This window comes from Achroia grisella, unplaced genomic scaffold (assembly GCF_030625045.1).
Source record: "Achroia grisella isolate CSIRO2021 unplaced genomic scaffold, CSIRO_AGI_Agris_v1 utg109, whole genome shotgun sequence".
In the NCBI taxonomy this organism is placed as follows: Eukaryota; Metazoa; Arthropoda; class Insecta; order Lepidoptera; family Pyralidae; genus Achroia; species Achroia grisella.
In genome coordinates, this window is record NW_026712573.1 from 8,064,222 (window position 1) to 8,090,820 (window position 26,599).

The 26,599-nt window shown below is 30.5% G+C and overlaps 3 protein-coding genes across 4 annotated transcripts in view; 2 read left to right on the forward strand and 1 right to left on the reverse strand.

Moving 5' to 3' along the window:
* Positions 1-15,492, forward strand: part of LOC131846083 (rabphilin-3A) — a 38,148-nt gene extending 22,656 nt beyond the window's left edge. The window contains exons 5-9 of one of the 2 annotated variants that reach the window (XM_059195304.1): positions 254-385; positions 12,322-12,673; positions 13,079-13,223; positions 13,732-13,965; positions 14,337-15,492. In XM_059195304.1, the coding sequence (XP_059051287.1) occupies positions 254-385; positions 12,322-12,673; positions 13,079-13,223; positions 13,732-13,965; positions 14,337-14,634 (1,161 nt within the window). In that variant the 3' untranslated portion in view covers positions 14,635-15,492. The remainder of the gene's footprint in view (positions 1-253; positions 386-12,321; positions 12,674-13,078; positions 13,224-13,731; positions 13,966-14,336) is intronic. The other variant, XM_059195311.1, reaches the window with a different exon arrangement.
* A 1,709-nt stretch (positions 15,493-17,201) lies between these two features.
* Positions 17,202-21,088, forward strand: LOC131846315 (SH3 domain-containing protein Dlish). The gene is made up of 7 exons (XM_059195592.1): positions 17,202-17,359; positions 17,585-17,778; positions 18,317-18,504; positions 18,897-19,063; positions 19,605-19,703; positions 20,226-20,386; positions 20,661-21,088. The coding sequence occupies exons 1-7, from the start codon at positions 17,311-17,313 to the stop codon at positions 20,823-20,825; spliced, it is 1,023 nt and encodes a 340-aa protein (XP_059051575.1). The 5' UTR covers positions 17,202-17,310; the 3' UTR covers positions 20,826-21,088.
* Positions 21,089-21,824: 736 nt separating this feature from the next.
* Positions 21,825-25,015, reverse strand: LOC131846334 (small ribosomal subunit protein uS15m). The gene is made up of 5 exons (XM_059195615.1): positions 24,793-25,015; positions 24,190-24,323; positions 23,396-23,469; positions 22,777-22,898; positions 21,825-22,380 (listed from the first exon to the last, which is right to left on the reverse strand). The coding sequence occupies exons 1-5, from the start codon at positions 24,978-24,980 to the stop codon at positions 22,077-22,079; spliced, it is 822 nt and encodes a 273-aa protein (XP_059051598.1). The 5' UTR covers positions 24,981-25,015; the 3' UTR covers positions 21,825-22,076.
* Between the last annotated feature and the right edge of the window lie 1,584 nt (positions 25,016-26,599).

Below are 26,599 nucleotides of genomic sequence, written 5' to 3' on the forward strand. Positions count from 1 at the left end.
CTAAATGGCGTTGTGTTAATTATCCAGGGGTATTCATTCTGATTTATTACGTCTTTTTAAGCAGAGTGAAAGTTAAATCTTTTAACAATCTTCATTAATATGTAAGTAAAAATATAGGATTAATAGACACAAGAATAAATAAAGTGCTCAGTTATACGTGGGTTCAAAAAGAATCTCAGAATAAAGTTTTCTCCCTTTAAAGCAGTGTTTAAACTAAAATAAACAAACAGTGTAAATTTATGTTTCGTTTCAGCAGGACGGTGGTAACAGTAGTAACGAAGGCAAGACTGATTCAGAACCAGGTTCTCCACTAAGCATACATGCTCCCTCGTTCTCCAGGCAGGCAAGCAACAACGACCATAGAAAATCTATAGGATCACCCCACGTAAGTATCTTATTTGTTTGTCTGAATATCTGATACAAATAATAGCTTTAATTTTTAATTTTAAATAGATTTCTGTATACTGGTGGCCCAATCTCCACACAGGTTCAAAGTTAGGGCTTAAAATTTCAAAGGTCTATAAGTATTATAGTATGAAATCGCTGAATTCGTATGTTTGTTATATGTATTTGTATTGTTCACTTAGTTTTTCTAAAGTGAGTGATGGCTTTATTTTAAAACTTACTTACGAAAGTTTTTTACGTGTGTTTTATATGAATGATAAAGTAAGTAAATATCTAATATTATTTTATCTGAACATCATTACATAGTTTAAAACAAACTCGCTGTCGCTGTCTGTTCCTATGTATGCTTAAATCTTTAAAACCACGTAACGGTTTTTGAAGCGGTTTTTGTTAATAGTTAGAGTGATTCAAGAGGACGGTTTATATATATAATACATGTACACCCGTGCGAAGCCGGGGCGAGTAGCTAGTATCATATAAATCGGATTTATTTACCATTTTTTATAACGTATGGTTTTCAGCTTTTGATTTAAAATGTAAAAAAATGACTGTGTATACAAAAAAATATTAATACATGCATTTAAGGTACAAATAAACTATCAATATGAATATTTCGCGTATCCATTGCTTATTTGAATTCTCTATTGATATTTATACACAGAGTCTCTGCGTTTGTAGAGTTGCTTACACAGTCTAAAAATTGACGAATTTTTTGAAGCATCAAAGGTTTTACAGGAAAACGTGAACGTTCAGAAGAGAATCTGTACTCGGCTTTTCTCATGTGGAAATAACAATCTTTTTGACAAATATACGCTCAAAAAAATCCACTCTGCAAAATAATTTTCAAGAACATGCAAGCGCCATAGAATGAATGTTAATAGATACTCTTTCTATGAATATGGTCACGTAAAGTAAAGTAACTCACCAGTCGGTAATAAATGTATATATATACATTATTAATAACTAAATATGATATTTAATATTGATTAAACTACATGGCAGTACATTACACATTATACATAATTGTACTAAAGCTAAATATTTTATAACTGAAAAATAGTAGAGAATTAAATTATTTGTTCTCTATTTTTGAGTTAGCTAAGCTTTTAAATGATGCTTTGTAATAATTTCAGTTATACAAATGATCGATGCCTAATATTTTTTTTAATTAGTACTATTACAATTACTACTTTGAAGTGTGATACAATGCCTTAAAAGTTTCATTGCCATTACAGTATCTCGAAAGTAATTATTAACAATCTTAAATTTGTATAGTACTTGTGACTGTATATATGTACCTAAATATGTATATAGAGTGATTTGTACAGCACTTACGTGATTTGTATAAAAAGCATTAATGTTAATTGTATAGTAAATACCAGTTCAAATTAAATGAAATTCGTTGGTTTTATTATAGTTGTATTAGTGCACGATTTTCACCACCAATTGTCGTGATGAGATTTCGTTAATATGTATGTTTGTAGCTTTAGGATGAAAATGTATTGGTGTAACAATTATTAGTGAGAATTAATTAGTTTACTAATAAAAACATAGATTTTCGTTTTATTTTTGTCGTTTTATTTATCGTTTACAAATGCACGGGCGCACAAAGTCAAGGTCACAACTAGTGTTTAATAAAATAGGTTCTCCCAATTTCAAGGCCCAGTTGATCGATGGCGTAAACAGACGTCAAGATTTAATACTATACCTTACTTGACTGGCCGACATTATATAAGGAACGCTCATAAAAGCTTTTCAAAGAAATGGGGCTTAGTTTATTGCAAATCTCCTGAGCTGTCTCTTTGGGGGTGACTCGTTTATTTATAAATAGACATAATGGATTTCGGTGCCCCATTAAACTAAATTAAATTAATTTCACTGGATTTTCTCTGTCGCAGTTAAATTACGGCCGCATGTTAATTCTGTCATATTAATTTAGTTTACTTTTGTAAATCCGAAGGTTTAGGGCATTCTATTTACGTAGTCGAATTACGTATGGTTCTCTTTTTTATACTCTTTAAATCATTTGGAGGCTACAAAATAATTCAGCAGAACTAGAGTATTTTCAGTGTTATAAAAATTCTTAAATGTTTTGCAGCGTTGAAAGCTTATATTGGGTGTCAATGGTTAAGTACTTACATTTTATAATAGCCAGTATTCTTACATGTTTCCTTTCAAGAGCAATAATGGACTACTGTAAGCCCTTTTGTAGAAAAAGTCATTTATAATTGACTTTTTGTGTAGGTACAGTGAAAGAGAGGACATTCATATGGATTGAATAATAACATTACATTTTTTATTCTAACCTTTATAGTACGTAGGTATATATACTACTAAATGGAACATGTGACGGAAGGATGTGTTTTGTACACCATATCATTCAATGTCCTTTGGCGCAAATCATTACAAAGTATAAAACAAAGTCGCTGTCACTGTTTTGAGTTTATGTATAACAATAGTAGAAAGATAATATCTAAAACCACTGTACCTATTATAGTAAATATTTTAACATATTAAATTTTGCTTCCAGATGAACATAGTAGGTGTAAACTTGTATATTGAAAATCGAACTTCGAGCATTTAAGTAGGCACAGAGTACCTACTAGTTAGTTACACACACACCTTTCTTGTGTCTAGTCCACATTCTTTTTGTTTCTCTGAAACAACTTTTCCTAAAAATATAATTTGTTGTACAATTTTCAGCTTGATATAGTTTTATTACAATGTAACATTATTTATTCCGAAGGAGTATAAAAAACACAATATGTACAACATGTAGAATCAATGTCTCATAACTTCACAACACCAACTCTACACAATAGGTAGCTGTGATAAACATGTTTTGTGTAGTTTCTCTACACCCCAAAAGTCCCAAACCATTGAGGCAGTCAACCGATTGTAATGAATTTTGTAACAATCGATAGGTAAATCTCACACTCATGACGAGATATACAGAGGAAGGCCACCCAATATCCTTGTCATATATATTCATATTATGTAGTTGGTTAAACTTTATACCCATTTTTATATAATCCTTAACTTACATCTGTAAGGTTATATTCCTTTGATAGGTTCTTTTTCTTTTCTACTGTATTTTTTCATAAACTATTTATTTTATAACTTTTAGTAATAACAACAGTATAAAAATGTAATGAATGTAGCATGTGTAAGAATAAAATAGTAAGTGCACAAATACAAAGTACGGACGCATAATATTTCAGTCCAAAGGAATGGCAACGCATTAGGATTACCATGGGAATCACATGATCATATGATTATTGTAGTGCTGGTACTGTGTGTAGGCGACGTTTGCTACTTACCATGGGGTGAGCATTAGCTTTTTGCCATTCCAATTGCATAAAAATAGGTCACTTAGTTAACAAAGTATATGAGTTATTAAATTGACGTACAAAGAGACTTATATTTTTTTAGTATTCCTTTTTAATACACCCAATATTATAAATTCACAGTATTGAGTAGATGTAGTAACTGCCTAATACAATACAAGTTAATAGGTATATAATATCTATGTTAACCATGACTTAATGCCTTTTTTACTGTGGGGAAAGGTATTTAGGTCCTATTTAAGTATGTGAGTATACGCGCATGATTCCGGTTCTATTTAGTTGGGGCAATTTCTCCCTCAAGACTAGCACCCCTGTCCCAGTGATACATAATGCCTAAGTCTACTAGAAAGTGTCTCAGGCCATACCAATATAGATACCTCACTTTCTACAGAAATTCTCGTTTCCTATTCATCTGTATATGCTATTAAGTAATTAGGCATTCAGCTATTTCTATCTGTCAATTGATGGGTTGATATTAGATTCTAAAGAGAAGCACGTGAGACAGACCGCGCCCTCACGTGGCGAACAGAAAGGAGTCTCACGTTCGCGTTACAAATTAGTCTGAAAGCTGAATAATAAAATTATTATACAGTGCGTACGACACGAGGACGTATTTACCCACGTACAATGAGGTGCGAGATTTTAAAGTACGAAAACTTATAAATAAATTTTCCACTGTTCCTAAAAGTATGTGTTAAATAACTCTCTCTCTCTCTCTAACTGTCACATTCTTGCCCCTTTTCCAATATTTTGTATATTGGAAAAGGGGCAAGAATGTGACAGTTAGACGATTTAGTTTACAACTCTGGAGTTAACAGACTTATGTTGCTCGAGGATATATCATGAAAAACAACAAGGTTTAAGTCAGTAGCTTTATTTTATACCTACATACATTGTTGAGAAATCATCGGTAAAAATAGGACATTGTCCAATGATAAATATGGGAAACATACTCATACTTATCAGAGAACAATATATTTTTTACGAATATAAATCTTTATGTTGTTTTCCTAGATAGACTATTTGTATTATGGGCCATTTCACATCCATTCAATCTTTTCCCAATTATCTGTTTGTAACATCAATTTATAGATAAAAGAATCAAACCATTTCACACGTGCCTACCCACATTATTTATCACCTGCATAAAAATGAGAAGAAATTAAGAGAAGTAGGGTAGGTACGTTTGACAAATTTGGTGTGCACAAAAAGGATTGCATTATAATATGAGATATTTTATATACAAAAGCTATTATTGTACGGTTGATTTTCCCAATGACCATTGTATTTTGTAAATAGCATACAAATAACTGCTATACAAAACTAAAAGCATTCTTTGATTCAGCGGTTCTTTTGTGGGTCAAGTGGAGAACCGTGTTCCATGTTCGGCGACAATACAGTCATAAGAAAATATGTAATAATCTAGCAATAAAGTACTAATTGATGTGATTCTAACAAACAGCATAATCAATATTTTTTACTAGCTGTAGGCATGCAACGGCGTTACTTGCGTTATTTGGGTAGAAAATATAGTATATACACTTTGGATGTCTATTTGTGTACCAAACTTATTAGAGATACGTGTCCAGCATCTTTTATGTGACAGATTCATGCACTCACTTCACTTATATCTAAATAAGAAAATAGTACTGTAAAAATGATGCATAAGAAGGGAAACTTGGTAAATAAGATCGTATACCAAGGTTTCGTGATTATTGTAGACTACTATACTCTTCTCTTAAAAGCAAATATAATAATTAAATAAAAATAAACAATATTTATACAGCATATAAATTTCACGAATAAGCCTCGAATATTGTAATAAGTGCATATTCACGTGCACCGTGCAATTTCTAGTTTACTATTGTTTGACAACAAATTTCATCGTTACTAAACGTGATATGAATCTGCTATCGGTAATAATACCGAGTAAAGATTTTAACTATAGGCAGTAGATTTTCCTAGAAATAACTGTGTATATGAAAATATATCACCTACGAAATTAGTTTTCGCATGAAATTAATTTGTAACATATTATTAATCGTCATTAAATGAATAAGAACTTATACTTTACTTATACTTATACTTACACTGCGCTGAACACCTTATGGTGTATCCTAGAATTGAATCAGATTTTATATAGTTTACAAACTACTGAATATCTATTATTTTTGTTAAATATCCCTACAAATACATATAATGGACAAAGCGTTATTCATCCTCTGTGGAAGCTCTCTCTCTCTCTCTCTATACCCGTTATTACAGTGATCAAGAAATTGTAGCCAAAATAGTGATATATAAAAATTGATAATCAATATTAGCATTATAAATATGAAAGCGTGTCAATCTGTCTATTTCCTACCTATTCACGAAAGACATGAAAATAGATTGTATAGTCAAGACCATTTTTTAATTCAAAAATGTATCGATAAATAATTATCTGTCTACATATATCTTAATAACTAATTCTTATTGGAGCTTGACAATATATTTGTAGTTAATTTTGATGATAAAATAATTCGAAAATTACAACTGTTGTTGGAAGTCGTAGTAATTTAACCAATTTAAAAACATGCTACGTATCTAACAAAGTTCTTTTAAGTTTGCGAGTGCAGATTGCTTCTTTCAGTTTATGTCGCTGATACTTATAAACAGTTATATGTAAGGAGGATATGACTTTATAGGCTGTGCCGTCGCGTCACGACGTCACATTTGCGTCATAATATCCAGCAACGGTTTGAAAAGGGGATAGAGGCCATTTGGCACAATTGGGGTATGGGGGGACACTCATTGAGAGTTTTATTGATTCCAAGTTAATTGAGGGCGCCGTTTATTTATTAGGGATGGCCAAAAAATCAAACATGGATGCACTATCAATTTCGTTTAGAGATACGAAGACACGTGCCGAAATCCATATTCTGTAAATTGATACATTTATAGACGAATCAAGGTAGTTAACAAGGTTTGATCTAAAAATGGTATAAGATTTGTAATTAAATAGACCATGTTATGTATATATTGCTCCTGCATATGTTTTATAACATGTTTTTGTGTATTACGTGAGAACTTCTCATTCGAATTCTATTTTAAAGGGAATTTAATAGTACTAAATCAATTATGGTTTAATATTTTATTTCAGAATTGACGTATTTTAATTATATTGTATTGAGGTATTTTAAGATTTTTTTTTTATTTCACTATTTTGATAAATGGCCTAACTATGGAATGATACATTACTGTGACTTTAGAAACGATATAGTATAGTATTAATTTACTATTGTAACTTTCATCGGAATAAAAGTATAATCAAACATATAAACTTTTGCATGTCTTCTCTTAAGTGAAACGTGTAGATCTAAACGTACCTACTAATGGAATATATTATTGTACAATATCATTGTTCTTAACAAATAAACATAGCATAGCATAACATTATTGCAACAATTACTCATCAAAAAAATCACTTTAGCTATTTAAACCTAGAGAGCTAAACATAAACAATAAATAAAGATTCATTGTTTCCATTATGATTGTAAACTGTAAAATGTTTAATTAAATTTTCAATCTTTATTACGAAAATATATTTTATGTACATAATTGATGTAGAATTCAAACGAAACAAAATCAAATTACGAATAAATATTGCTTCTTTATTTGAAAGTGGATCGTAGACCAGCCAATTACAAATTAGCCCTCGGAAATACATGTTTTAATATATCAATATTTAACTTACTTGCATTTTCTCCTAGGTTTCCTGTTCACTTATGTGTTGTGCTATTTACATATATTCCACTAGTTCCAGCTGCCCCGGGTTCGCATAGGTGAATTACAATATTTTTAAATTTCTCGGTTTATGCTATACTAATAACACACATGTATTATACATATAAACTATCCTCTTGAATCACTCTATCTATTGCTGATAACTGCATTAAAATCCTTTGCCTAAAAATATAAGAAAACAAAAAGCACTTTTTTTAGGTAATGACAGACAATCCTTTGGTCATTATAGACATTTAACTAACTATGTTATAACAAACTTCTTATTATGATTTTTCTCAGATTAGAAGGATAATGTTATATTTGTAAGGTAAATATTCCATTGACTATTTCACTTTTAAGTTTTAGTAGGTACGTAATATTAACTTGTCTGTGGTTTTAGGTTGCCAACCAAGACAGTTTTTAGGTAAAGGATATCTTCTCGTTATAGTCAGTCAGTCATTTGAAATATACGGATGAATTACACGTTCCTCTCTTATGAAGTTCGTCGAAATACACGATATTATACTTTAACATTGCTATTTCACGGCAAACGACCACATATAACACTGCATCAATACTATCTCTCACGGCCCTACTCAGAACCCTTAAAAGCAATTAAAAGGCATAATAATTAAAGACCAGAACCATGTAATTCAATAGAATGTATGTATTCATATAGGCTTGGGCACAAAAATATATACCAATAAAAATAACTGATTGCCCACAATAGGGACTCTGCTTAATTTGGGATTAGATAGACTTTTACATAAAAGGCTATCTAATCCCAAATTAAGCAGAGTGATGATGATGATGACATCATCATCATCATTGCCGGCATTATTGCCTTATCCCATTACATACTTAGGGTTTCGTACAGTCTATTTCGGAAATCTCTTCTAATTATAGAAAATAGTAAACATTTTAGTAGCAATTTCACAGATTCAGCAGAATTGGAGACAAAAAATTATCCAGGTCAATATAGACTATGCGAACCGTATTAACTGTCCATTCTCCCTCAGTTTAGTTCGAACCAATGAACTTCAACTTAGAAAGGCCAATTGTTTCCAACTTTACGTACAATACTTATTCAAAGTTTTAAACGACTAATAACTGTGTTGCGTGTACTCTAAGATTTTAATGAATTTACAAAGTTATAATTTGTATGACTTTCTGAAACTACATGACCATTGTTTCGAATTTATGCATACAGCTTTTCAGTAAATACTTAGCTATTATGTTTTGAAATACACATACTGAATATACCCGTACAACCGTTCACCTAACCGCAGTGCACAATATATGAACAAAGTATAATTAGTTTCGTAATAGTTATTGGTCAATGCTTAGACAAAGTAATTTAACATCAAACAATTGAATTTCAAGTATTCTTTATATAGAAATTATTTGAAATGAGCGTAGCTAAATATGTGAAGTAACAAAGAAAAACTATTTTGGCATAGTAATAATGCGAAAGGTCCCTACTATACAAATATATAATACATTTGATTCATAGTTATTCAATACTTTATAGTTAGAAGCCTTTCTTCTAAAAAAATTTCCATGAGAACAGTGCATAAAATGTTGGCTCGTGTTAAGATCAATATCTATATGTTTCATGAGTAATGAAGTTTCAGTAGAACTGTTACTGGCATGTAAAGAAATATTCATATGTTTAAAATAACCTACATGGATATGTGTGAGTAATCAATCAATTTGACAGTAGCTATAACTCAATCTGATGTGGATTGAGTTATATTTTATTTCAAACATTTATTTCCACGGTATGACATGCAAATGGGACTCTTAACGACCATTTAATTTAGATTGGTAATAAAATTTCGGTACCTTTTTTTACGTACTTAATGAAATGACTGACGACATATCTGATGGTAAGTGGTAGCTATCGCCTATATGCATGAAGAGCACCACTAACATCATATTAATATGTAATGCCTCGTATATGGTATAAATATTACCCACATCTTAACGGTAGTCTAATACTACAGCATATTTAAAATTTTCCTGTATCTCCGAAAGATTTTAAAAAGAAAGTTACGTCAATTCAAACAAAAATGGACAAAAAATATCTGCTTTGGTAGTAACTAAAACATACATACAATAAAATAAACAAGTATGGAAAGTAATATCTAAATTTCTCTTTGTAAGTTTGGTTACAAAATTTGCAACCTATTTCTAAATGCAACCTGTCTACCAGTTGTATGGTAAAATATAATTTTTCTTTTTAAAATAGTAAAATTGCAATGCTTTAATATTTTGTCACCTTTTTAAGCTTATTTTCGACTTCCACAAATATTTAAAATTATAATTACCGGCCAAAGTGGTCAACCCGTTCTCGAGTTTTACCGAGAATAATATCGTGAAATGATGAAATGACGTCATTTAATTTATATTATATGTATAAGTCTAGATTCACTGCATTACCGTACCGTACCTTTACAATTTTCCCGTATCTACCGAGTGACTGTGACAGATGTCTCTTACACGCAAATCATGCTCAACATCTTGTGAACTTTAAAAAATGCGCATAAAATTCTTTTGAATACTTCCAGGTATATTAAATATTCTTTATAAGACTTGATTTAATTGTTGTATTATTTATAATTATATAATAATCATCTAGAATAATTCAGCAATGAAATTACAAATTTGTAAGAAATAGTTTATATGTAACCTAACATTTTAATACGATAAGATATGATGTCTTGTAACGGACAAATTCCAAAGGAATTTAATTTTGTGTCAGAGAAGTTGAAAAGTAATCATCTGGCCTAGGAATGAAGACAATATTTAAAAAAAATGTATTAGGTACATATGAATGTGGATGGTTATAAGGGCAGAGAAAGGCCGAAAACGTGATGGATGGACTGTGTGAAAGATGATACGGCAAGAAACGGAGTAAATAATGAGATCACTACGAAAAGGGATGAATGGAAGAGAAAAACATATTAGGCCGACCCCAAATGAGTAGCATTAGGAAGAAGTATATGATGAAATTCAAAAGGTATTTAAGCGATTTTAATAGAAATTCAGGTTCATTATATCTACATAGGTATATTAATAAATCACAGCACGCAAGCATCAAATAATAGACACACCAACCACCATCGTCATCGCATATTAATAGCAATATAAAGAAAGAATATTTACATATACATTAAAGCACCTACACGATTTAATTTGTTTCATAAATCCCATCTGCTACTCCCACCATTTCTACTGAAATTCAGCGTTTGGACATAGAGCCTATACATAAAGTTGATTGGTAACCAGTTTGGTCACAGCTGTATTTTTATTAATTAATCTATTACAATAATATTATAAAGAAGAAAGATTTTACTGTTTGTTTGTTTGCATTGAATAGACCTGCATACCTACATCATCCCTGATGAACATAGGCGATAGAATATTTTCAAATACGAACGATTAATTAATATTTAACCTCTGGAAAAATGCAACTAACTGATGTTTTAGTCCGTCTACTGAATTACAATAATATATTGGATACTATTAGTAAATTCACAATAATTTTATAATAATAATAACAATTGTTCAGGAAAATAATAATAAATTTACTCCTTACTGCTACACATGCAGCCGGTCAATGAACTCCCGATAACTAGCATGTCGCCAAAGTTAATAAAACCCTACCCAGTTTGTCTCGAGCAGCCAACCGTATGTTATTTCAGTTTGAAAGTAGGAAACTTCGAACTCTGACACGAAAGTCATAATTAACAGTAGATAAATAAGGGTAGTATCACAGAGTAATTAACATCATGTTTTATAATAGTTTGCATCGCCATTAAACAACCTGATTTAGTTCTAAAATTAAACCTCACACAAAAACAGTTTTTATTGAGGCGAGCTTGCAATAAAACCTTCAAATAAAATCCTTCTTTTACATCCTCTGTTGTCTAGTATATTTAACAAACTACTACTTTCGATGGTCGCAGGTTTGATTCCTTGCACGGTACATCACTTGTATTGATGACTATGATTTAGTATTAGTCTGGGTGTATTATGCATAATATTACAAAACAAATTCTACGTATTTATATAAGATGTATAGTACCCCTAACACAGTATAGGGACGATGTATAAATTGTCCTAAGATAATTATTATTATTATGTTAGCTGTGTTATTATTAAGATTACACTTGGAACAAAATAATTCAATTATGTTAATTATTTTATTCACTGTATAATTATTACACTAGTATAATACGTGGTGTACGTAATAAATGTTTAATTTCGGACCAGATGAATTTTAAAAGTTCTACTTTACCTTTACTGTTTACCTAGACGGGAATTTGGAATTAATTTACTTAAAAACTTATGCCTTTCTGCCTTCAAAAGTCTTTCATCAAACTATATTAATATTAAACGTTTAATATTCATTTTCATTTACTTAAACCTGATCTTTGTACTGTTAATTTACATAACATTAAAATAACTTTGAGTTTAGTCTCCCATATCAATAAATATGAAAAGGATGAGTAAAATATTTTAATTGATTAAATATTTGTTTAGAATTGTACTCCCATCATTATTTCTTATTATGATTTCTATTTGAGTTAGACATTCATTTTAGAAAACAGCTAAATATATAATATATTGCGTGAACTTCAAAGTGTTAGTGGTCAAAATAAAATTCGTTTTCTGTTGGTGTCAAGAATTGCCGCAGATTGTACTTCCTCACGGAACGTTACAACCATTCGCCGTGCGAGGAAGGGACCCAGTTTTCCTGTGACTTGCTACGGTAAATTTTAACTTCGTTATTTTTCTTCAGGACACCCATTACGACTGGAACGAAACCGACATCCTATCCCACGGTGTTAGCGGTCTTAGTTTGCATCGCACAGATAGCCTCAACCAGCGACCCTTAGCAGCCCTAAAACGAACCAGCAGTAAAGGGAGTGCGTACAGTCTTCGGAGTGCAAGAAAAGAACTTGCCAAACCTACACAAATTGAAAGACCCACAACAATACCTGATGCGGGATTTGGCACTTTGGAAATTAAATTAGCATACGATAATGGTACATCTTCACTAGCTGTAACTGTGTTGCGAGCTAGAGGATTGATCGGCATGGACATGACAGGTCTCTCAGATCCGTTCTGTAGATTAGAAGTCTTGCCTAGAGGTAAGGATCAATAGTAAAATGACCTCGATATTAATATAATGTACTTCTTCTATCTTGATACGGGCTTCAACAAAGCCTTTATAACATTCGAAAATTGAATGCATATCTCTTAGGTTCTCTTAATTAATAATTATAATAGGTACAAAATCTAGGTATTCCAACAAAAAAAATTTTTTGACAAATATAATTTTACTTACCTTATATTACTGATTAATCAATGGCTCATGATATAATATTGAATGAGGTAATAATAACAATACCATAAATTACGGTGAAAGAAAGGTACGTATTTTTACTTTGGAGTAGTCGATAAAATTTAGGAAATGTCATCATCCGACTTGTGTCTTAAAGCAGACAAGATAGTTATTTAAAATCATAAACCTGTTTCATTCTATTACGTTTCAGAAGGCATCTACTCCAACAGATTACGAACGAAGACCGTACACAAGACCAAAAATCCAGAGTACAATGAAACGCTACATTTCTTCGGCATCACTGAATCTGATCTCTCAACAAAATCACTAGAAATCGTATTGTTTGATGACGATAGGTACGTACAATAGAAATATTATACTTTTACGTTTCATCATCTCACCAACTCAGTAAATACATGTAAAACTACAATCATTAGTAATCTTCATGCAAACATTTTGTCGAAGGGAAAGACTTTTTCATCTCTCTCCAAAATATAAAAACGTCTTGAAATTATATTTACCAAAGTAGACTTTAGAGAAAATTTTCTGTGTGGATACCTCTGTTTCGTCCATTTCTCTCCCAAATACATTGTGTTCTGGTTTCAAGGAAAATTGCAAGCATCCGTAGCTTGCAATTTTCCTACAATACCATTATTTGCAAGGGTTAAGTAAACGTACGTAGCGGGCGTCACATCCTGGTGTCCTCATGACGATGTGACGTTTGATACCTCTTATACAAGGTATATATATACGAGTACCACACAGTTGTGGTACTCGTATATGCGCCATTTTACACCAGACCGGCCGTTAGGTGTTTTATCATTCTCGTTACAAAAAAATACTCCACATTCATTGCCTTTACAGATACGGATGTGATGAGATGGGTTCAGCAACAGTAGCGTTACGAGAATGCGCGAAAAATCCCGCGCAATTACGCCTTGCACTATCGGGGGCGACCGGCACAGAACCTGCAGGTCCCAGAATCTTGCTGGCACTATGTTACAGTACCAAGAAGAGGGCGTTGGTTGTCACTTTGTGTAGAGCTGCGGATTTACCTCCTCAAGACAGTAATGGCTTTTCAGATCCATTTGTTAAATTGTAAGTATATTTATCTTATTAATTATGTAATGCTGTTACAAAAATTATCAATTGTAACAGATTTAATTCATTGATTTGAGAGATGCAGTTGTATGGTTCGCATTTATGTATAACTATGAATTATATCATTATATTTGTAACATTTTAATATATTAATCATATAATATATGACTTACATATTCGCATTTATAATGCTTTAATCTCTTTCCTATGCGAATTATTAGTAACAGCGTATATCTATAGTTCGGTAAATAGTAACAATCGAGAAATGACACTAACTCGATTGCAATTTAAAATTAAATATGGCGACGGTTAGAAGGTATACTTTAAATAAATTAAAAGGTAAATCTTACTTAATCTTAATATTTCAGACATTTAGATCCTGATCCGTACCACAAAAAGCATAAAACATCAATCAAATGGCGTAACCTGAATCCAGTGTGGAACGAAGAGTTTCTCTTTGAAACACGTCCAACTGAGCTTTCCCGCCAAAATCTAACACTGACAGTTTGGGACAAAGATTACGGGAAACCCAATGACTTCCTCGGCAGTCTGATTTTGGGCTTTAGCAGTAAGGGCAGAAGACTGAAGCACTGGATGGACTGCATAAAATTCCCGGATCATCGTCATGAACAGTGGCATTCCTTGACGGATACACAACATTTATAAGAACTAGGCTTGTGTAGTTCGCGAACGGACTAGTTCGGAAGAGCGCGTTCCCAAAACATAGTTCGTTTGATAAAACACAGACTTGCTAAAAAACAAGAAAACATATTTGTAGAAAATAATACATACAGATAGGTTGACTAGCTGATCGAGTCGGAAGCAGACGAACTATAATAACGAACTAGTTATCAAAAGAGCTACGAACTATATTGAGAGATCGCGAATTAATTAACAATGTGCAAAATTAATTAACACGTTAATGATATCATAGACTATTTACTGGTCAGTTCCCATCAATAAGCACATGATATCCAAACAAAAATATTTCGCCGAGTTTAACATAATAATAAACTTTTTTATGCATACGTACATTACTTTCATTTTTACTATTTATTTATTGTAGGATAATGACAAACTGTCTGCTAAATTTAAAAAAATGTATACTGAGAAGTGTGGTACTTTTAAAAAATTAGTATCTGCTCGATAATCAGAAATTGTATACGTATTCCTAGAATATATTCTTATATACCTTAAATGAAATTTATTTTTTTATATTGAAATAACATAAATAAATTTTGAATAAAGTCTTAAAATGTTGAAACAAAGTAATGAATTCGGTAGGTGTTTTTTTATATACAAAAATTTAGTAAAAATATAAATAAACTTTGATCTTTGCCTCAATTACGCATAAGCCAAACGTAACATTAATTTAGTTTCGTATTAAAATTACTTTTTATGTTAATTCGTATTAAACCTGAAGTTGCAGCTAGTCACGCTAATATTATAAATGTGCGGATTATTTATAATGTATATGTATATATACATATTATTATTATTTTATGTGTACGTCTCTAATACACAAAAAGTATACCTATGGGAATGAGAGCTTCGTAACTGAATGGTGCTAGTGTTAGGATATTCAAATATCTAATGTATTGTTGGTATTGTATATTGTTTTAAACATGTACAATCGTCAATCGAAGAATATAAATTTACACAGACATTTGAAAAAAAATTCTTAACCTATTCTGGTAGTCAGTTTACTCCCGGCCCAGTTTCAACTTCGTAGTTAGTACCTACTTTGTCCTAGTTTTTTTTTAAATATTTGAATTTATTATTTTCGACTGTTAGGTAATGTGACAAGGGCCAAAGTCTATGCTATTTTATTTTCCATACCTGTGTGGTACAATATATTTAAGTTAAATCATTCATTAGCCCATAACACTAGTGTTTTAGATAATTACTTAATATATTAATTAAATTCAAAATAATAATATTTACTTACTATTAATAAAAATTGTATATTTATAGTAAATGCCAAATAAATTCTATTGTTATTTATAATAGATAAAATTAGAAATTAAGTATGTATGTAGGTATACAAGCCTCTATATAATTATAAATTTAAATTAATAAGTAGATATGTTGATGTTGTTATATTTAAAAAAATGTGGAGTATCTGTGGAAGATTATCTTCTCAGGGTACTCCGCCGTACTCTGTATGAAAGTATTATAGTCACTAAAAGTGTTTAAATTATTTTTATAAATAATTTAAAATGTGTTTCAAATTGTGCCAAATTTTAAAATTTTGATATTGTAATAACCCTGTTGCAAAATAATGAATTGACTGCCTTTGTCATAGTAGTTTCCTAAACACATTATGAGTAAATATTTTTAAAATAATATTTGTTTTTTATTTTTTCTAACTGTAAGTAAGTTTTTTTATATTAAACAACGAAATTTTACGAGACGCAATTTTATATCAGTAGGTAATCAGCATTCAAATCAGTTAAGCTGCTCCGAAGATTGATACATACGGACGCATGACCTAAATAACTAAAATATAATTTTAGATCTCCTTAACATAAATAAAACATGTATAATTTTTTTTATGTATTATAAATTGTAAAATTTTCATTCAATTTTGTGATTTAACGATATTGAAATATGTATTATATTGTAGTGTGTGTGGCACTAAACAAAAAATGAGTCGTTTACGGGCTAACGCTCCGTTGAAGGAAACACCGATAACAACATTAAAAATTAATCCGAGGATGGTAGGTTGGCCCCTATATACCCAACGTAATGCGAACCGTCCACCATGACGTCGATAATTTCCAATGCTTCTGACTACTCCATCGGGGATGAAAGTCGTCATGTATGTTTTCTCCTTAGCATTATTATTTTACAATCGATATACCTAGTTTATATATACCTACTTACCTAGAATATCTTATTTTCGAACTATTCTAACCCTATTGGTCGAAGTTGCTCTTTATAGTTTCATTTGACTAAAATTGGCACAACTGCAAAGGGCTCTAAACGGGTATACAATTTCATGTTCATCCATCAAAAATTACATTTAGTGTAATACCTGTATCGGTGTTTAATTTAGAGAAATAAACGGATATTAAATAGAAAATAAGGCTGTGTGTGAATATAACATTTAACGATTGGAAGTTTTATGATGGAGGTAGCTTAGTGATTATTTGCTAAATACTGATGACTCACTGACGTTTATAAAACTTGTTGTTGGATTTTGACAGCTTTGGAATTATGTGAAAACTGTGCGTGAACGTGAATACTCAAGCAAAACTTTGGTGGGCAAACTAAAAATATTTACTACTGCGTTAATATTAATTCCATGAGAGTAATGTGATAATATAAATTGTATTAACCATGGCATTCTTATGTCCAGTGCGAATTAGAAGGGGGAAGAAAAAGAAATGTAAGTAAAATTTCTAGAACTCAAGTCATTGACCTCAAACTTTCAACATAATTAAGCATAAATAAATTTAATAATTTATTATGGAGAAATATTATTGACACCTATATTACAGATTTCGTATTATTTCATCTTAATGTATATTTACCAAATTTTTATTTACGAAATCTTAACTTTGAGACCACACGTATGTATTCAATAAAACACACATTCCAATACTAATTCCAGCGAATAGTGGAGACTCAGATAAGGATCCGTCGAGACCAAATTCAGGGCTGAGCCCTGGAATGGGCAGAATCACCGGATCTGCCAGTATTGAAACTTTAGTTCGTGTGGGAATTGAAAAGGAACATGGCTTAAGTCCAGATTCTAAAATGGTGGTGTTACATGACTTTGCGCCTTGTGTGGATGATGAACTTGAGGTATGTAACAGCATATGCATATTTCATAGAAACAATTTTTTGAAACATCACTTTTAACATTTTATTGTCAAGCTGTTGCCCCACCTTAAACTTGAACAGTACCAAACACATATCATCATGTGTTGCCTGTGGAACCTCTCATGCATTGCTATTACTCCATACTAAGATGCTTTTGAACCCTGTAATTTTACTGCCACACTTCACCCTTCAATAGTACCAAACAAGATTTTATGTTTATTATATAGCCTCTTTTACAGTATATGTTACATTCTCTGTGCCCACATTTTAAGTACATGGAGTTTATTATAGCCTATGTGTTATTCTGATGTATAAGCTATATTACTGTACAGTTTCATTAAAATCTGTTTAGTACTTTTTGTATGAAAGAGTGACAAACATCCATGCTAATCACAAAATTTCACCTTTGTAAAAAATCAAATAATTTATTTGCAGAATATGTGTGTAGTGTTTATACCTTAACTACAATACAATGTTAATCTTATGTATTATTTAAATTACATTATTTTTTATATTTCAGGTAAAACGGGGACAAATTGTTAATGTATTATACAGGGAGAATGATTGGGTATATGTAATAGTGGCTGAATCAAGAAGAGAGGGTTTCATTCCACATTCATATTGTGCCCCATGTGAACACCATGATTTGAAGAAAAAGTTGCCAAGAAGTCGATCCCCTACGGACTTAGCACACAGAGATGTATCCCAGTAAGTAAACCTAAATGACAAAATGTAGGTAGTAGTAGTAAGTTTGGCTATTATAGTACTATTAAATACATAAATATGTGGGGAAAAAGAAGCCCACTTTTACAGCAGAAAGTAAAATTATTTTCATTCTCACTATATCATTCCAAAAATAGCAATTAAATAATTTAATATTACTTTTTTTACAATACATTTACAATTAAGACTGATTATTCGAGTAATTTTGTTATAAACAATAACAGAAGGAAGAGGAAGAATAGAAGAGAAACAAGTTAGAATAAAACAGTATATATCTATGACCTTTTTACTTAAGATTATTTTGCTTGTACCATTTATTTTAAAAAATGTATATCAAAATGTTACAAATATATTTTAAGATTAGTTATTTCCCATAGGTTATCAGTATCAGATGGGGCAACAAATGATGGACACTCAGAACTCGGAAGTGAAGGTGAAGCATGTCCATTTAGCAAGGATCCTTCTGGCCGCTATGTAGTATTGTACACATTCACAGCAAGAGATGAGAATGATGTAGATGTGGAGAGAGGAGAATTTGTTACGGGTATGTTTTATTTTAAGGAACAATTATTAGACATTTCAAATTAAAATAAAACTTTCCATAAACCCAGAGAGAACTTTTGCATTACCACCCTTGAGGGGTGCTAGTGCTAAACTGTTAAATTATATTATCCACCAAATAGATGTAAAAGCTTGGATACCCTATGTGATGCTTAGCATCATTTTACAAGGTATCATCTGATAGGAAATTGGTTATAAGAGTTAGTTGCCGACTCACTGACTCAAATTAAAAAAAATTAAAATATCTTTATTCATGTAGGTCTATTACAGACTCTTATGATATGTCAAATCTACCGTCAGTTTGGTATAATTTTGAGATGAGAAGAACTGACAAGAAACTAGAAGAAGCTTGTATATTCTTGTATTCTTTCCAAATTAATGTCATACATGTTTACAATAATACAGATTCATTATAAATTCAAATTTGGAAGAATAGAGTGACCACCAGCATATGCTATTGCAACTGTTACCTAAAAATGTTTAAACACATATTTTTAAATACTTTTCCTTACTTTTTTTTTTAGTTCTCAACAGAGAAGATCCAGACTGGTACTGGATAGTGAGGAGTGATGGTCAAGAAGGATTTATACCATCCGGCTTTGTTTATCCTGCAGTAGTCCAAAGTTAGTAGTTTCAGTAATACAGTAGTTCTTTCAAGTAAATTATATCTTGTGATATAAAACACTTGAGCTGTTAGAAGATTGTAAAGTTAGGTGTGTTCATCACATGTACCTTCGCCTACCAACCCTGTTAAGAACAGTAAAAAACAGATAAAATATGTTACATTCAGAAAAGAGTTATATACCTATTTATAAAACATATTTCTTTTATACAATTTTTATTTTCTTTATTCCAAATGGGCTTGGTCCCTGTGCTCGTAACTATGTGGGCTTTGTATAAATAGCATAATATATGTCTAGATCACTAGAATTATTTACTTATAAAAAAATATAGAAAGTAAGATGTTCTTAAAAATCTGTGTAGTGGTTCCGAAGTTTACTTTCCTCACTACTAAATCTCTTTATAATATTAGCATAAAAATTTGGTAATAATATGCACTATCAATATTTTAATACTAAAAATATGCAAATAAACTACCAGAAAAGGTAATATTGAATTCTCTACTATCAACAATCCTATTACAGCTGCTCAACAAGATAATTCGCAACAAATTAATTCTCCGCCGGTATCGAACCCGAACACTACTATAATGACAAACAATACCAGCCTGAATACAACAACTACGCAACAGGACACTGACGGGCGATATCATGGAACTGAACTAGTCATGCTTTATGATTACAAGGTATATTTCCATTTTTTAATTTTAATTCACTTAAAAATAACTTTTGCTGCTTAATAATTTATAACCTCAAATAATAGATATATATATAATGACAACAACCAGACAATCATACTCTTGAATATAAATTTTGTACAGTGCGATTTATCGAACCCGCGACGTTCGGAAGTAAGGCGGTACGGTGTGCTAAACCTCTAGACCACCGAGGCTTTGTATCCCCGAATATTTACAAGTACTACTTTTATAAAAACTATATATAATTATAAATGTATTGCAGGCACAAGCCCCAGATGATCTGTCAGTAAAAAGAGGCGAGTGGGTATATGCAGACTTAACCCAGCAAACAGTGGAGGGCTGGTTGTGGGCCCACGCCCCCAAATCACGCCGCTCCGGCTTCATACCAACCGCATATGCGCGTGCGCCGCATACAACGTCACTCTGACATCCAATTGTATATCGAAAAACATGAACACGCAAATTAACTTGGTGAAATTTTTAGTACAACAAGAATTATTATTAGCTTATTCTCAGGGGTTCTTCGATTCGGGAAAGCGCATTACAATAGTTCACCACATAAGCATTTATGTGGTGGACTATTGTGACATTTAGGAGTACGTAGTACAAGACTCTACATGTCATGTTTGGCCCTTTAGAGTTTTTGAGTTGAGATCTAATTTTCTTCTTTACTATTTTTTATTTAGTAATTCATTACTAAATAAAAAATAGTAAAGAACAAAATTAGATCTCAAAAGGATACAAGGAAAATGTACACAATGAATTATGATAAGTATCGCGTATACTATAAAGCAACGCGTAGTGTTTTACAATAGGTGACTATGCTGATTTCTTATTTTGATTTTCATTATAAGGTAATGAATAAATTTGTTTTGCCATTAAGTATGTATATTGTATTCTTGTTTTCCTAAAAGTTAGAATCTCTAATGCTTTACTTAGCCCTTAAAATTATGGTCAATTTTTATTATGTATAATATATTAAACAAAATTGTCTTCCTTAATACACACTAAGTTTCTTATAATTGATTTTTATATTTAGGATATACAATAAGTATTATAAAAACAGCATTTATGTAAATGATCCGTCCAAATTCGACTGATTTTGACATTACGCTTTTTATAAGAATGACAATGTCTAATTAAATATTTTAAGATTATTAATGTAATTCTTGAAAATAAATGTTATACAAGTAATCTGTGTTTCTGTAAAATGGCGAAATAAAATTACAAATGGCAACCAAGACTATCTATACTGTTTTAAACTTGACGCGGTCATTATTTATACGTATAATTAGTAAAAATCACGGGATCTTACCACGTTTTATATTTATTTGCTGAGTTCCCGATATTTCGACAGTGTTTTAACTACCATGATCACGGGTAAATTGAAGAGGAGCGGGTAGAGTGAAAATGAAATCTTTTTATGGGCAGACATATGCGTCTACCTTCACACGTCTTCGTTTGTTGCTACTACGGGAACTCGCTCGATATTCATCTCGGCAAACTGTACTCACAGTATCTTGACGTACATTTAATACACTTTAGTACAAGACAATCTACTTTTTAAGGTTGTAAACAAAACTAAATTGTTCAGGCCACAACAGAAAATATAATTACAAACAATTTTTCTACAACTTAGATATATTTCCTATTAGTCACATTATACATAAAACCAAAGTTAATCTAAAATAACTTGCTTTTTTCTTTTCATAGACTGTTGCTTGATTTGATCTTTTATTGTCCATTCTTCTAATTGTTGTTCCACCTTTTTAATGTCTTGGTCCGAAACAGTGACTGCAAGTTGCAATTCTGTCTGTTCACTCTTTATGAACTTCAAAGCTTCAAGCTTTGAGCTTAGAAATGGACCCTGCTGACTTTCTAATAGATTCCTATAATCTGTCAATTTCTTATTACGAATATCCTCACAGTGCATTTCTGTAAGTTTTCTTAGTGATTCTTTTCTTGACAATTTATGAAAAGTACTGTAAAAAAATTAAAGTCTTACAAAATTTGCACATCATAGTTGGTAAAATGTAAAATATTTTTTTAAAGTAACTAACAGGCACATTTATTTATTTATTTATAAATGTTAGTTATATTGTATAATGTATAGTACTTGTATAGGTATAACATAATTAACATGAATTTTTGTGCATATAACTCCATAACAATGATGATTTGCCTGGAGATCTGTTGACTTTCAAGTATTATCCATATCATAGACAGTTGCAACTGCCTCTATCCTTAAATACATCTCTAGTTTTGTCTACTGCTATTCTTTATAATATTAATATGCTACATGGATAATTTATTTATATTTTTTAAGCATTTTAAATTATTAAGGAATGTTATATGTGTTATTTTTAATATATACATACTCTGGATGACCCTTGTATTCAATATTCAGTTTTTCTAACAGCCATTCAAATTTTTTATAATCATATTGTCGTAGATATTTGAGCATCTTTTTCCTCTTATCAATCAGTTCTTGGACTGTTTGCTGAAATGTCAGAAAAATGTTTTATTATTTGTTAGTGGTCTATATATATACATATAATAGTGATTTGAAAGTAAATAACTAGATAAAAAATGTGACAAAAATCATTAAGTAAAAGGAAAGGAAAAACATTATATCTTTAAAAACAATTTGAATACAATAATAGTTATAACAATTTAATTTGATTGAGATTATTTAACATAACTATTTCTTTCATTCTTAACTGTAGAATTAAGCCTTAAGGCTTAATTCTACAGTTAAGAACTTACTGTAGAATTAAGCCTTAAGGCTTAATTCTACAGTTAAGAATGAAGTAATAAATAGTTACTACATATATGTATATAATATATACAACAATTATATTCTTAGTCATGGAAGCAATATAATTTTAGATGGAGTAGTCAAAGGAATTGTTTATATCACATATCTGGATGAACATGGCATTATATGCCCTCACACTGAGTATATTGAAATATACTTTTATATTTATACATATATACCTTTGCCTTGACATTTTTGGGATACTTTTCCATGGTTTCTTGTAGACATCTTATATGTCCAGTGAGTCTTGCAACTGGAATGATTAAATTAAAGAATTAAGTTATGTTTACTGTGATATGCAGATTGTTATACAGTAAATTAGTTTTTTTGCTACAATAATATCCTTGATTAATTTTCGTATTACCAACAAAGGTCATGTATTACATTAGAAATATATACCTTACAGAAAATAATGCTTTACTTTACTATAGTAACTATAATCATATAAAAATATGATGTATGGATTAAAAGTAAACCTAGAAAGTAACATAAAAACGGTGATCGCCTAACTTATAGGCATGGAAATGAATTTATAAAACAAACATCTAATATATTTGCTTTTAAACAAGCACACAATGTTCCATACAACATGCATGAACCATTTATATAATAAGGCAATAAATAATATTTCCTTATGAAGAATAGTATGGTTATGTTATTTTCTTCTAAATACTATTAATGTATTAAGTAAATCCACTTTCCATGTTGCAGAATTTAGGGACCATACATATTTTATATGATATGTCACATAATTATGATTAAGGGGGCTTGAAGTATGACAAAACAGGTATTATGTGATATGAGGGTGAGATGGTTCTACATTTCAATATGTCCCATTTAAAAATCAAATATATCTAAGTATTAAAATGTATGTGAATTGGATAAGTCACAAAAACTCCATTTATGGATGGCCCCATATGAGTTTTGATTAAATTAAAGAGTTTAATAAAGACTTTAATTCTAATTATCTTACTTCTAGTCTCAGCAGTGTTCTCATCATAGTTATGTCGTCGTACTCTATCAATCAAATCCTTTGTCACTAGAGCATTGTATTCTTTTTGGCCTAGATGAGCAACAGAAAATATTTTTTTCACAGATTCTGGTGCACTGTGAACAAATTAATTAAAAATAAATTAATATACATAATATGTTGTTAAATTAATATACAGAATAATTATAATACATGTAGTATTATAATTATTCTGTATTTATGTTTGTCTTATATCCTTTAGACACTGTTTATGGCAATGTTTTAGATGAAATTTTGTGTGTATTTCAATGGGATCTGGGATGGTTTAAGAACACAATGAAACATGGTAGGTTAAGGCACCAGTGTAAGACAATATGAGTGTATATAGTCAGTCAGGTACTATTGTGAATTGACAGGAAAATAACAATGGTAGAACCCATTTGTATAAGTATGTAGTGTAGACATTTTTGTGATAGAACCAATTAATAGTATTTTTTGGAAATAGAAAATTAATTCTAATTCTCTCAATTTAACCTATTTCAAATAATCTATTATGTCTGAATTACAAATATTGGACTTAAATTATGCATTTATCTAAATACTTACTCTTTTATTTCATCGCTTAGCGCGTAGTCCTTTCCTAGAGCACCCTGCGGAATGTTGGCTATATTCTCTAAGTCACCAGATTTTTCAGGTTTGTAAGCCGGCACATAGGCAGGTCGAACCCATTTAATTTTTACTTGGTGTTTTATGCCCCGACTTTGTATAAATGTAGCCGAGAAACGACGTAACATTCTGAATATTCTCACTTAAATTCTATAAAATGTAGTATTATAGTGGCACTCAATGAGGAAGTAGCCATTATTATTGCTAAAAGTTGCATATAGATGGCGTGATTGGTATCGATGGAATTCTTCATAGTTTTGCAAACATTTTAAAAAACAAAACTGTGTTTTCAAAAATGTTTAATCAATTTTTAAAAAGTTATATATACATGTTAAAATGAAATAATGCGTTTAGAAAAGTAATTTTCATATATTTACTCATTTTGTTATTTTCCAGTACTTAATTACACTTTAATCAGTGCTAATATGGGGCTCAATGTTTTCAAAATGCTTTCATAGATGGCATTGTCGTCATTTGTATCGGCCTAATTAAATGTCTGTTTTATATTTTCCAATAATAAGCACTTAATATATTATTATTGTAAATTAAACATATAAAAAATTTTTAAGTAAATTAAAAATAGCCGAACAAGCAAGTAATACTATTTCCAATAATACTTCTGTATGAAGTGTTGTCATATTAAAAATAACTACATGTATTATCGATTTTTTTGAATAATCGATAACAGGATTTTATTACAGCGCATTATTCGATGATGCTTTTAATGAGTCGTTGTGAACAGTAAATTTTCATTATTTTGTATTATAGCAGTGTTCCGTTTCAAAGAACGGAATATAGTAGTACATTATTAGTATCGTTGGTTATTTACATTTGTACTGAAAAATCGATTACATAATAATTTAAAATATCGAGTACGAATCGTAGCTGTCTGCGAATACTGGCAACTGGTAAGATTAAAATAGTATTTAAAAAAAAGAGAGAAATCGACCCTAACTCGAATGCCATAAAGTTGATTTTCCTTTCTCATTAATATCATAGCAGTTTGTTTTTAACTTGCGTATGACTGTGTGGTATGATGTTTAACGTGTATTGTTATTGTACGGTGCATACATTTCAAAAAATATATTTTAATGTAGGTACATACATTTCTTTCATACATTTCATACATGTCAAAAATTATCTTTTAATGTAGGTACACACATTTCTTTCATACATTTCATACATGTCAAAAATTATCTTTTAATGTAGGTACATACATTTCTTTCATACATTTCATACATTTCAAAAATGAACTTTTTATGTAGGTACATACATTTCTTTCATACATCTCATACATTTAAAAAATTATATTTTAATGTAGGTACATACATTTCATACATGTCAAAAATTATCTTCTAATGTAGGTACATACATACATTTCTTTCATACATTTCATACATTTCAAAAATTATATTTTAATGTAGGTACATACTTTTCATACATGTCAAAAATTATCTTTTAATGTAGGTACATACATTTCTTACATACATTTAATACATTTCAAAAATGAACTTTTTATGTAGGTACATACATTTTTTTCATACATCTCATACATTTCAAAAATTATATTTTAATGTAGGTTCATACATTTCATACATGTCAAAAATTATCTTCTAATGTAGGTACATACATTTCTTTCATACATCTCATACATTTCAAAAATTATATTTTAATGTAGGTATATACATTTCATACATGTCAAAAATTATCTTTTAATGTAGGTACATACATTTATTTCATACATTTC